At 37.3% G+C, this 12,998-nt stretch overlaps 1 protein-coding gene across 14 annotated transcripts in view; it reads left to right on the top strand.

The window, feature by feature from the left end:
- Positions 1–12,998, top strand: part of SLC10A7 (solute carrier family 10 member 7) — a 142,098-nt gene that overhangs the window by 47,141 nt on the left and 81,959 nt on the right. For 13 of the 14 annotated variants that reach the window (XR_009725530.1, XR_009725531.1, XR_009725529.1 and 10 more), the window contains one exon: positions 1,574–1,612. Coding sequence is in view for 6 of the 14 variants with exons in the window: in XM_061354174.1 (XP_061210158.1) it covers positions 1,574–1,612 (39 nt within the window). In the remaining 8 variants the exon portion in view is untranslated. Of the gene's footprint in view, positions 1–1,573; positions 1,613–6,488; positions 6,584–12,998 lie in introns of those variants that run through there. The other variant, XM_061354182.1, reaches the window with a different exon arrangement.

Raw genomic sequence — 12,998 nt, 5'->3', positions numbered from 1 at the left:
CTAATCCCTTGCATTAGGTTTGTGTGCATGGGTGTAATGTGTCTCTCTCTTGCCGCCTGAAAGGATCAGCTGCACAGATTCAAATACAAGTAGAAAATCCTGATGTCATTCACACTTGTTGAAGAACTGTTTTAAGCAGTACTCACTCTGGCTTTCAGCTGTGATCTCTGGCAAGAGGAGCTCTTTGGCCTTTTTTTTTTTTATGCTCAAAATAGGAATACTGATGAGGAAGAGATGTTAAAATATGTTATTGTACTTTACAACTGTCAACTATAATGTTTTATTTAGCTATATCTATACAGATGCTCCCTCCGCAACATGGAGTGCCATATGCCATTGTCCCTGTTAGTAAGCAAGTCAGCAAAGGTTTCCCAGTCTGCATTTGTTTTTGTGTTTGGGCCACTGAGGAGCTGTGGTCCAGTGCCATCTTTTATTGATAGGGCCAGCAGAGGAGGAATCTAATGAAATTATCAAAGCTTTGAATTAATTATGAACTTGAATAAGAAAGCTAAGCTCTCTAGAGCCAAGGATCTCATTACCCATTCATTTTCATTGCATCCTCTTATGGAGCAGAAGGCAGGTTCAGCTACAGCTCCTACCCTGATTTTGGACTTTATTCAAGCTTGCTAAACTTGCTAGCATCCACTTGTTATTAATATGTGGCTGAAGTGTCCAGGGTGATTAATCGACTCTGCTCTAAAACTTCAAGTAAATGGTAGATTTCCTTCCTTCCTTTCCTCTTACCTTTGCTGTGTGGCTTTTCATCATCAGACTGGCTGCCATACAAGGATTTCTGTTCTTTCTTGGTAAATGGGAAAAACTAGTATTCAAGACTCAGGTTTGAACTTCCTGGAATTTAAAGAGTTAATCTTAAGAAATAACACTGCTACTTTATATTTCCTGGATATTAGGTAAGGACAAAAACTTCTAAAGTCATTATCAAAACTGTTTATTTCCTTATTTTAAAAGACTTTATGGAATAAACATTTTGGCTTCAGAAGTGTGGGGTCATTGGGAGTGGTTTTCTTGTATGTTTGGGGTATTTTTGTTGTTGTTGTTCCTATTTTAAATTTGTTGGTCAATCTGCAGAAGTGCCTGACTTTGTCAATACTTTATTATGATGAACAATTAAATTGGTTTGCTTGCCTGGTGATTATTCCATTAAAATAGTTAAAAGTCTCTGAAAGTGCAGTGGTTTAGTTAAATTATTTTGATTAATGGTAAATATGTAAAAATGCTTTTGCCAAATAAAAGCAAAAGCAGTGAGCCCAAGCTGCTGTATAATGTTCTTAGTTCTTCTGGATATTTCCTCTCAAGTCTACTGGCAAGGGTTTTCTTCTCCTCTTGCTTTTGTCCATTTCAGTGATTATTTATGAATGCATAAACTCGAATCTATCAGTTTTCATAAATTACAGGCCACTGGCAATTTTTTAAGCAGTGGCTAACTGCCTAATGGTCTCTGTGTATGTGTGTATTTGGAGAATCTAATAGCTTTTGGGGCAGGGGAATAACATTTTGTACTTGTACTATTGCTATTTTACCATTGTTAATATTTGTCTTTTTCTCTCTTCAGGCAGCTGCTATATTTAATTCTGCTTTTGGAAGTTTTTTGGTAAGTAATGCAGTATTTATAGCAAGTGCTTTAATAGTCTTATATTTAACAGTATCATGTGTGTTTGTATTCTTCATGTTAGCGTTGGTGGAATTGTGCCATTTAGCTGGCAAAAATTTGAATCATCTTTCAATTTATGTCACCATGCCATTAAATACAGATACTACAATTTCTTTTCTTTTTGTTGAACTCTTGAGAAGAGTAGTGAATAAATTGTCTCTGCTCATGATAAATTAATAATGTGTAAACACATCTTAATTTTCTCCTTAATGGGTTAACAGAATCTATTATTATGCAGATGTTTCAGACATGAACATCGATATATTGATTTTTCTAATAAGCTCCATCAAATACTCATTATTTTCTATCAAGAGGCCATGGATTTTGAAAAGAAAACATGACCCAGCTGATCAGAGAGTAGATGCTAATTTACTCAGTGACTTGTCATTTGTTTAGCATATTTCACTGTCAGTGAAGCCACTCAATGTCTCTGAGGAGCACACTAAAATAGCTAGATATGGGAAAACAATCAATCCAGATGGAAATATAACCATTTCTGTAAAAAAGCAAAACCAGTATTTGTGGGCCTAATGGTCTACAAAGATCCATAAAGAGCACTAAATATGTATGAAGAAAGAAAGATTTCTTTTATTGATATGTTTAGAGAGACATTAATGAATATTAAATACAAATTATTTTATATGTAGGCAAGCTGCTGTGACTGTTTTGTTTATGCAGTTAATAATTGAATTTGGTTTTGGTTGTTTGTTTTTGTTTTTCAAATTTGTGCATGTTTAGAAGTGTGCATGTTTAGATGTGTGTGTTTGTGATTCCAGTCTCGTGTCCCCAAGAGGAAGACCATTATATATAAAATGAATGAATGACAAAATAATTCAAATTAGGAAACTAAAATGAAACTGCAAGTACAAAATACTTCAGGCATATTAATTTTATGAAAAGCTGGAGTTTGAAGTATGTAAAACCATACTGCCAAGAGAGAAACTTGCATGGCATTTTGAAGTTATGCATTGTGCTGTTGCTTTTTTGAGGGACTGGGTTAAGGTCAGGAGGATGGATGTATGTTTTGTGGGTATAGATGTCCATTCACATTTTTAAAATATCAATTCCCAAATACCTGTTCCGTTTTGTCACCTATTATATCCTCTTCCAATGGGAAGAAGGTACTTTCAGCCTCAAACTGTGGAATTCCAGTGTTAGAGCAACTCTTAAGTCTGTATATGTGCATGGTATTTTCTCTCATTTTTTGGCACAAACTCCTGTTTCTCTGCTGTCCCTAGCTTTTGGTTCAGGAGATTTCCTTGAATACCCAAAGGCCTCTGTTCAGCTGTCATTAGGAGAATGTCTTTTGACTTAAAATAAGAATTTAGGCCCCAGAGCATCTGACTACAATGCTGGCTCCTGGTAAAACAACATAAACATATTTTAATCTCTAGAACCTGTTTCTTCTTTCTTCAAAGAAATCTCAGTTAAAGAAGCTGATCTAGTTGGTATGTTCATGTAATACTTCTGATTTTGGTTTTAATCGTAGTTCTGTTAATCATTGGAAAGTTCTATTCACATGTAATTACCTCATTTTGCTTTTTATTCACTTCAGAATTTTTTTTGAAATCTTGGGGTAGCATTGCAGAAAACATTCTTGTTAAAAAAATATTTCCAGGAAGAACTTTTCAAGAATATTAAAGATTAGCTAGAATCAAACCACAGGACCAGCTGATTTTTTTTTTTTCTCTCCTAATTACTGATCGTTTAACAAAATAAAATTGTAAAGAATGGGCTGATGGTATGCCAGGGACTGTAGTAAGTAGCTGGAGTTGTTTACCGTTTTCACTGTGCTGTAGGTCTACTTGGTCTTTAATTGGATGGCTTCTGAATGTCACTAGCATAGGGTCACTTACTTTGTAACTTTTCTGTGAACAACTGGTGAGTTATAAATAAATAAATATTCTTTGAAGACTAAACCGTTCTATAAAATATAAGAATAATTGGCCTTTAAAATAATGGAAGCTTGTGGTGATGTTTTTGGAAGTCAATCAGTTTATATTGGTGCTTAACTTACAGCCTTGGCTATAGGTAGAGATCCTATTTCCTGTATCTTTAATTTATGATGAATCTAAATCACATTTGCATTTGTCTTGTTGGTCTGATGATGTGCTCTCTGTGGATAGGCTTAGAGGTAGCTGTATACTTTTGTGACCATAACCATATGCATATCCTAGAGATAATTTGGAATGTTTGCAACCATTGGAAGGTTGCAGTTTTTCTCATGTTCATTGTCTTGCAGTGTGTAGCACATGAGCAGGTTGCTGCACTTGTGTGTAGCTCTGACAAAGCCAGGAGGACAGTATGTTGTTGTCTGTCTCAGACTATGTCCTGTGGGCCAGTGCTTGCGTATGATAGTGAGAAGCAAACTGATTTGAAAGGGCTGAAAGATGTGCTAGGCTTTTAACTCCTTTTCTAGGGGGCATGTTTGGTTTTTTTTGGCTTTTTGGTTTTCTTTTTTTAACTCTTTACTCATTTTTTTAGACTAGAAAATGGGCCTTGAGAAAAATAAGCCATGGAACAAAATGTCTGAAGGAAACGAACCTAATTTTAGTATGATACTGAGATGAGTTATTTAGATGAAACGGAACACATTGTGGTAAGCAAAATGTAGAAATGCCAAATATGTGTCGATAAGCAGAAACACACTTATATTAAGCACCTGGAGGTGTTTCCACTGGTAAGGAGATTTACAAAAAATGCCAATCCAATCACAAAGTAATTACTTTTAAACTCCACCAAAGCCCATACTCCTATAAATATGCAGGCAAAAGAATGCATGGAATTATGTGTACATACTTACACTTAGTTTAATAATGTCCTGGGTCTAGTTAAAACACAGTGTTTTAAAGAACTAATTGTTACAGAAAAGGATTTATATGTAGCTAGATTAGTAATAACTAACAATAGTTGAATTCAATTTACATAATTTTCAGCCACGAGGATATTTAGAATCATACCACTGAGGATTGCTTTGAGTTGGGTACTTAATGTCATTATCTCCTCCCCTTGTTTAAACAGTTTGGTTTACAATAATTGTGGAACATAATAAGTGATTTCAGTTTTTCCTTTTAATGGGGCTTTAATAAAATCTGGTAGCGTTTTACTAATACTGGCTGGTTGGTTATCAGCAAGGTTACTACTGTAAAGCATGTAAATGTATACTAAGGTCTGCTGAGAGAAAGAAAGCACTGAGGTAGCTGCTTCCATTTGTGTGGGAGAGGATAATTTTGCACCTCAAGGCTAAAGATATTGTTTGGGATGTTAAATATGGGTCTGCTGAGATTCTTAATTTATGCATTACTGTGCTTCCTAAGCCTTTTTAGTCTGCTTCTACAAGTTGTGCTTCAACAGCAAAACAATGCTTGTTAATGTCTAAAGGACATTAGAGCAATAGATGGGATACTGCAGAACTTGTTTCACTGATGATTGTTCCATGGTGTTTGCTTGAGTGGCTCAGCTCGTTCGACTTAAGGTTCACCAAGGCATAGCCCATCATTGAGCTGTTCTTGCACTGAAGTGGAGACACAGACTCAATTGAGAGCTAAACTCAGTTTACAGTGACAATATATGCCATCTGCATGGAAGAAGGAGAGGGCCTAAAGACTAGAAGAGGATGTCCTCCAAATGCTCTGCACTGCTAGACTAGAAACAGTCTTATATAATCTTTTTTTCCACACATTAAGCTCCTTTCTGCTTGAGAGAGTGGGCTTGGAAACAGAAGAGTATCCAGGTTATGATGTGAGCCAGTTCTCTTATTCTTTGGTGCCTTGGGGTTATGAGCAGTACGTGTGAAAGGAACAGCCATCAGGTTCACCTTAAACAACTGTAACCAAGATGTGAAAGTCTGTCATGACGTGAAATCGACTCGGAGGACTCTGCTCTGGTGACCATTGCATTCTTGAGAAAACAGAGCAGAGGGTGGTCAAAAAATGAAAGTGTTGGTTGAGACTTCTTCCAGTGCTGTCTAGGAATAGGTTAGCTTTCTTTGTTGAAACCTATGGGATGAAATAAGTCGTGTTCAGGCTACATAAATCACTCAGAAGGAAGGAACCTAGTCGAAGTGCTTATCATTTCACTAACCTCCTTTGTCCAAATTAACGATGTATTGTTTGTTGTTTTATCTGACCATCTTTTGAAGGCAATAGAGATGGTTCGTATTGTCCAAAACTCAAATAATTTTTGGGAGCAGCCTCTTGGCTGATCAAATCCAGGCTAGTGTTTTTAATTACATTGTTTTCCAAATGAAAGCTAAAGCTAGCAGGGAATATAAGAGTTAGTTTTTCACATACACAGAAAGCCTAGTTGGTTAATGAAAATGTATGGAATTCTTACCTACTCTGCTTTAGCAGGCATAATGATTTACACAGCCTGACAGCACTAGTGCAGCAAGTAAACGCATTAGTCACAGTGTCCATTTTTCTTGCAAATTTGTGACACAGATTTAATTATGGGAATGACCAGCAACTTACAAATCTAATTTTGGTGGGCTGAGCCAACTTTTTTGTTTTAATAACAATAGATTTTTTAGCAATGATTTCATTACTATTTAAAGAAATCCACACATAGGGAAATAACCAATTGGCTGAATTTATTTACTTTATTTTACCCTAATGTATGTTGAATGTTTTAGGTTTCTTTTTCTTATTTTTCTTTTTTTTTTTTATTATTATTATTACTTTTTAGTATTAGTTATTTCTAGGATAAATATTCTTATCTGGCTTAACTATTTCTAGCACAAATATTGTAAATATTTTTCTAAACCCAGGCAAATGTTTGTTTACCCCTTTGTTCCCTCTTAATTTTGTCTTTACAGTATGAGAAGGGGCAGAATAGTCATCTGGGATTCTCTTTTTTTACTGTGCTACCTGTTTACAAGAAGATCTTGCCAGGAAATCTGTTCACAGCAGGTGCTGAATTCCAGAGTCACTCTTGTTTAATTTCAAAGTGGAGCTGCTTTATGGTGTACCACCTCACTCTTAGAAGAGTTCTCCTCTTCCTCTTTGAAGCAGTACAGTGCTGATGCTGGACTGTGCTCCAAATTTGATTCGGGTGGTTCTCAAAATCCTGAGCAAGTTCTCCCTGCTAATCAGCCACTTGGGAAGCCACCTCAGCCTTGAAAGACAGGTTTTTGCATGAGTGAAGGGGGATGGCAGGTCTCAGCAGCAGTGAGTCTTTAGACCAGATACTATGTACCTGTCAGGAAGAGTTTGGATTCCGTGGAATATAAATAGTCTTGGGATCCACTTATGATGCTTTACTGTAACTTTCTCATATTTTGTGCCTGGTGCCCAGCTTTCTCATTGTTATTTAACATCCTCATTTTGATTTCTGCTATCTTTATTTGAAATCTCAATGTAAGTTTGGGCATCATCAGCAGTTTCCAGGTCAAAAATGCGTAGGCCTTCACTGTTATTGTGTATTTGTACTTCCAGTGTACAGCATGCTAGGTTTAATTCCTAAGTTTGAGTAAGTTTGTTCTATTTTGGTACAAGTAAGGTAGAGTAACAAAGCTGACTGTGATGTTGACCTGTTACTGTTATTATGAGCTTAAGAAAAGAGCCCTTGATAACGGGATTATTTTGAGGGATGGCTAAGCATGTGCACCCATCCCAGTAGTCATTCATTCATTCTGTCTTTGTGCCCCCCCCCCCTCCCCCCCTGCTTCAGTCCGTCCAGACATTTTTAAAATACAAGAAGTATAAAGGTGCAATAGTGAGGAAAGTTAAAAAGAAGTAAATGAGATCTTGCTCTCAAGGAACTGAGAGGAATCAGGTGGGGGATAACTGAAAATCTGCTTATTACAGCATCTACCTTGTGGTCTGTCAGATTTGAAAAGACCAGTGAAGTCAGTAGGGATTGACACGACCAGCCAGTGCAGACTGTCTGAGAACCAGTTAACAAATAACAGCCCTGCTGTTGGTTACCTTTGAAATGTTAGGGAGATGGAGGATAGGTAACAGTAACCTGACAATGAAAGAAAATATGCTATGAAGTACTCAGAAAAGTGTATCCTCTAGAAGGCCAATGATCGGTCCCTGTATTTTAATTTTCAATGTCTAAGAGGAAAATGCATTGAAATCTAAATAAAAAAATGAAACTACTAGCTGTCAAGTGTTTATAAACTATGTGGGCTGTAGCTGGTCTCAGTACTTTCTTAGTTTTCCCATTAGCTTTTGCGACTGACCATTTAATTCATCTCCATCAGACTTAAGGGCCTCAAGCAGCCAGTTCTTCAAAAAAGGAAAAAAAGTTTATTTAAAGGCGCCAGTAAGTAGGCTATTAAAGGTTATCACTTTGTATTCTCTTTGCAGCCCCCAGATAATTAAATACTGTATTTTAAAAGATAAATATAGTTGTATTCTTCTTCTCCCACTTCCTTATACAACAGCTAACAGTAGGTTACACCTACTTTTTTTGTCAGCAACAATATCTAGTGCTCTTGCTTGGTGTGGTACTTGGTGACTGCCTCTGAGACACTATGTTGAATCCCTCCCTCCCCTTACTTTTTTCATAATTTGTAAAATTCATCATTGTCCTCTTTACTGTGAAAAAATACGAATTTTTGTCAAAAGAATATGCTTGTTTTGGGCTATTTTTTTTGTGTTTCTACTTACTTTCTGTTAATGGTCAGTACTTGGTGAAAAAAAAACGTAATTGCATTAGGGCAGAACTTGTGTGCAGATCATAATGTTCAAAAAGACCAGGTACTGGTTTGTGATGTTTTCTGGTCTTCTGTGTTGTGGTGGTTTCCTGTCCTTTTACTCCAATACAAAGAAAGTAAATTTAACAGGAGGAGTTCTCACTAGTTCTGTTGGAAAGCAAGATCAAGATGTTCTATTTCTGGTTAAGTCACTGACTCTTGTATCATGGAATGGTGTCGTATCACTTAAAATTAGCTTTAAAAATGGTTGCCTTGAACAGCTGCTTTACTGGTTTATGACAAATGTTTGGAGAAATATTTCTGTGCTTTGTTTAAAAAGGTGAAAACTCACCACAAAACTTTGAACAACTCATTTGTAAAACAAGTTTTAAAATTCTTGCAAGTAATGACTTGTGTCTGTGGGAAAATGTGCATGCATTTATTGGTTCTTTACATTAGGTAGGTTGAAGGAGAAATTGAGAAGTGAGGCAGTATGAAAGACAATTTGGTTTTTATTTTGCCCTCTCTGTAGTATCCTTTAACACCAGAAGAAGCAAAACTGCATCCCTCTAGGGCTGTGGTTGTACACAAACATGTAGTAATTTGGCCTGATTTAAGGGTAAATGTTCCCTGCAGAAAGATTTGGAAATGCACAAAATATGTAATTTTCTCCCTTTCTTTTAAAAAATTCATCAAAAGGAAATGAAAATATTTTTAGAATTGACTGTTAATGTTCTCCCCCAACGTTTTAGCTTCTGATGGAAATGGTCCAATGATCTTTCCTCTGTGCTGCAGCTTTTATTCACCTGCATGAGAAGAGTGTATGTTGGGTGAGGAGGAGTGGAGAGAAATCATCGCTTCATTTGGAACAGGAGTATATAAACCCCTGTCTTCTGCTTCATTGGCATTTTGAACTAGGGCTGCGGCAAGGAGAAGTTAGTTTCACCTGGCATCTGCATATGTTATAAAATACAATCTGGTATGCTGCGGGGTCACTTACATGCATGCACTAATCCAGAATGGAGCATGGACCTCTTTCTCCTTCTGTCTGCCAAATGTGGATTCAGCAGCTAGCGAGAGTTGAATTCTAGAAAGCAGAATGCATGTTTCATGACATCCCTTTACAAACAGCAGTACCAGTGCTGTATTGTTCTATGCAAATCTTCAAATCCAAAGCACATTACCTTATTAAGCTTCTTGATTTTTGGCCCAGAACAGGCTAAAGCTCTGCCTGGATTTGGATGGGTTTTTTCTGTGGTTCTTCTCTATCAGACCTAGCAGTGCCTGTTCAAAACTCGGCAGTCCGTGGATCGGCAGCCCTCAGTCTCTTGGGATAAAAACAAGAGGGACATCGTTATTACTGTAAGTTGAGTGGCTGGAAACCATTCCTCTTGCTGTCAGGGTGACAAATCCTGTCATAATGGAAGTGCCAGAGGTTAGGTCAAAAGCTTTCGCAAAGTCTTTAACTCAGCTAGAAGGCATGGTTAGCATAAAATTGGAGCTTCCTTCAGAAGTTCATGTTATTACTTGCTGTTAGCTTTTTAAAATGCACTTTTGGGAAACCATCATGACCCTTCAGTGTGGGACAGCAGTAGTTCATTTTTTTTTTTTCTGAATGGCTGTACTTGTGTTGTTGCTGAGAGGTTCCTTCATTATTATTTTGTCTTATCTTCTTTCAAAGTATCAAAACAACCCTCAGCTTTCATCCTTAATTCAAACATTTGGAAATACCACTTATTGTGAAGGAAGGGAGGGAAATACTTTAATTGATGGTCTGTCATTATCTGGCTTCTTTTAGCAGCGTTCTGTCAGTTGTATGGATTTTTCATTTTGCTTTATGTAAAACAAAAAACAACCAACAAAAAAGCACCCCAAAACCCCAGGCCAAACCATCTTTAATTCCTTCATCTTCTTTGAGGCTTACTCAGACAATTTATTATCTTTCTTGCATGACACGTGTGCACTTCCTGGGACCTTCTTTCCTCCTCCTTCATTCCCATTCTCCACCCACTTATGACTGGTTACTTTCATATACTGATAAGTTGTTTGTTTGTTGCTTCTACTTTTTTTAAAAGGGCTGTATCACAAAATTCCTTTTCTAAAATATTTTCTGAAGGTACCTTCTTGATCAACTCCAGTGTAAGGGCTTGTTGCAAGAATGGTTAATGCTGCCCCTTCCCTGTTAGCTGGTAGAATATCAGAGTAGATGATCATCTGACTTTATCTATAAAAAGACTCGGTATGTTGTACAGACCGTATGTGAACTCTGACAGCGTGAAGAGTTTGAAAATTTGCTGTTTTTCCTTCCCAATAAAAAGAATTCTTTTTACTTGTATCTAAATGTGGTGACCACTCCATGTCAATTAGAGAATTTTATATCTCAATATGTGAAGGTGGGATGTCACTTTGTAGTGTGGTATGATATAGATGCTAATGTTGACACCCACATGAGTAGAAAAGTCATTGTAGCTTATTCCTCCAGGTGCATTTGAGGCATGTGCTAATAGCCTGAAAATACACACCTCATGGTGCTTCATTGCTTAGTTGTGGTCTAGTTTCTTTCCCACATTTTTTACCACTGTGTGGAAGTTAACTGTTAACTATTTGAAGGAGAGCTATATTACATAGGATTAGATAACATGAATAATGTGAAAGCCAGGGCTTTTTAAAAAAACTCAAACCTTTTAATAAAATGGAATGTCAAATATATGAGCGTGTCTTTCAAGAAATGATCAAAAAACATGTGAAAAGTTCCATATCCTTTTTAAAGTCAAATAATTATCCATGATCATAATTTTTTGTTAGATGGACAGTACAAAGATGAAAGAAAATTTTATAGATAACATTGTGCTTCATAGCTGACTGAAGCAGGTGTTAGAAATGCAGATTAAGTATACTGACTAAAGACTATATAAATTTGAAGTGAAAATGCCACTGGTTTACTTGCAGTACCCTGCACATGTGAAGTTTCAGATAGTTAAATTATTAATTGTATTGTGTGAAATAGTGCAGCAGTTAGGGAGAAGGTCCTTGTGCATTTATGATGGGGTTTTTTTCCTGTATTCTTTTTTAATGGTACATGATGAGCTGCTGACAGAATTTACTTCCTTGTGGAAGTTCTGCTGTGGAAAGCAAGTACATAACGCAGCTAGATAAATCAACAATGTAAGCTTATTTGCCAATTAGGTGTTTTACAGGAACATGCGGCGCAAACACACTATTGAGGGTAAATACAATTTCTATGAGTTAAGGAGGCTGAATGTTAGTGTTGCTATACAAATCCTCAGACAGTCCAAAATTTGTGCTTGGTCTTTCAGTGCACTCCTGTCGTATTAGTATAAGGTGTTAATTTACAGGTTGGTCTTTTCTGGACTTCATAGGCTTTGTGTGGACATTATGCTTCATGATGTCCTGGTTTCAGCTGGGATAGAGATAATTTTTTTCCTAGTAGCTGATACACTGCTGTGTTTTGGGTTTAGTCTGAGAATAATGTTGATAACACTCCAGTGCTTCTGTTGTTGCTGGATAGTGCTTACCCTAATCTGGGAGTTCTCAGTTTCCCATGCTCTGCCAGTGAGGAGGGGCACAAGAAGCCGGGGGGAGGGGGAGCAGAGAGAGGACACCTGACCCAAACTAGGCAAAGGGGTATTCTGTACCACAGCACATCATTCTCCATGTATAAACTTGAGGGAGCTGGCCAGGTGGCGCTGATCTCTGCTTGGGTACAAGCTGGGCATCAGTCAGTGTGTGGTGAGCAGTTGTGTTGTGCATCACTTGGGTTTCTTTCTTCTCTCCTCTATTACTTGTTGTTGTGGGGTTTTTGTTGAGTTTTTGTTTGTTTGTTTGTTTGTTTGTTTTTATTTCAATTGTTAAACTGGTCTTATCTCAACCCAGGATTTTACTTTTTTTTCCTGATTCTCCTCCCCATCCTACTGGGGAGGGAGAGGGTGAGTGGCTGTGTGAGACTTAGTTGGTGGCTGCGGTTAAACCATGACAGATATATATGTGACTTACTCGCGTGAGTGATGTGAAGTATGTTAGGTTTTTAGTAGGAGGGCACTGGGAGATAAGTAAGGTTATTTGACTTCCTTCCAGCAACTCAGTAACCTGCTAATAAACTGTACTAGCCCATGAATTTAATTTTGTCATGACTTATCAAGTGCCTGGAGCTAGTAATCAATCTGTAGGAGGTCTAATTCTCAGGTAAATCAGAATTGGAAGTGGATTGGGAGATACAGTTTAAGAAAAGTGAGGAGCAGTACTGAGGCCCTTGCTCAGCATGAGGGACAGTCACTTTTGTTCTTACTCCTAGCTGTTTTGAGAAGAAGGTGGCAGGATCTCTGCCTAACATCTGGCCAGCAGGGGAGATAATAACTAGGATGTGGTGCTGTCCTCCATAACCTAGAACGACTGCAAGGGAAAGACAGCTTTTGCTGTGGATTTTTTCATAGTATTTCCCAAATCTCTTAGTTCTAAAAGTGTATTGTCATGAAAGAATTTTATTTATTATTTTTTTTTTTAAATAGACAGTATTGTTTTATCCCTCAGCTCATGGGGAGTGGTATTTGTACTGGCAGCAGCTGTGCTCTGACTAGAGGAGCTAGTCCATAGTCTGTAAATATCCTGTATAGGATTGAGAAAGCTTGTTTGTAATAAGTAGAACAGATACTTAAGTGATTCTCC

This window comes from Neopsephotus bourkii, unplaced genomic scaffold (assembly GCF_033783945.1).
Source record: "Neopsephotus bourkii isolate Nb327-2 ecotype Australia unplaced genomic scaffold, CSIRO-AGI_Nbou_v1 NB_718, whole genome shotgun sequence".
NCBI classification, from domain to species: domain Eukaryota; kingdom Metazoa; phylum Chordata; class Aves; order Psittaciformes; family Psittacidae; genus Neopsephotus; species Neopsephotus bourkii.
Note: the sequence above shows the minus strand (reverse complement) of the source record. Positions and strands in the feature narration are given on the sequence as shown.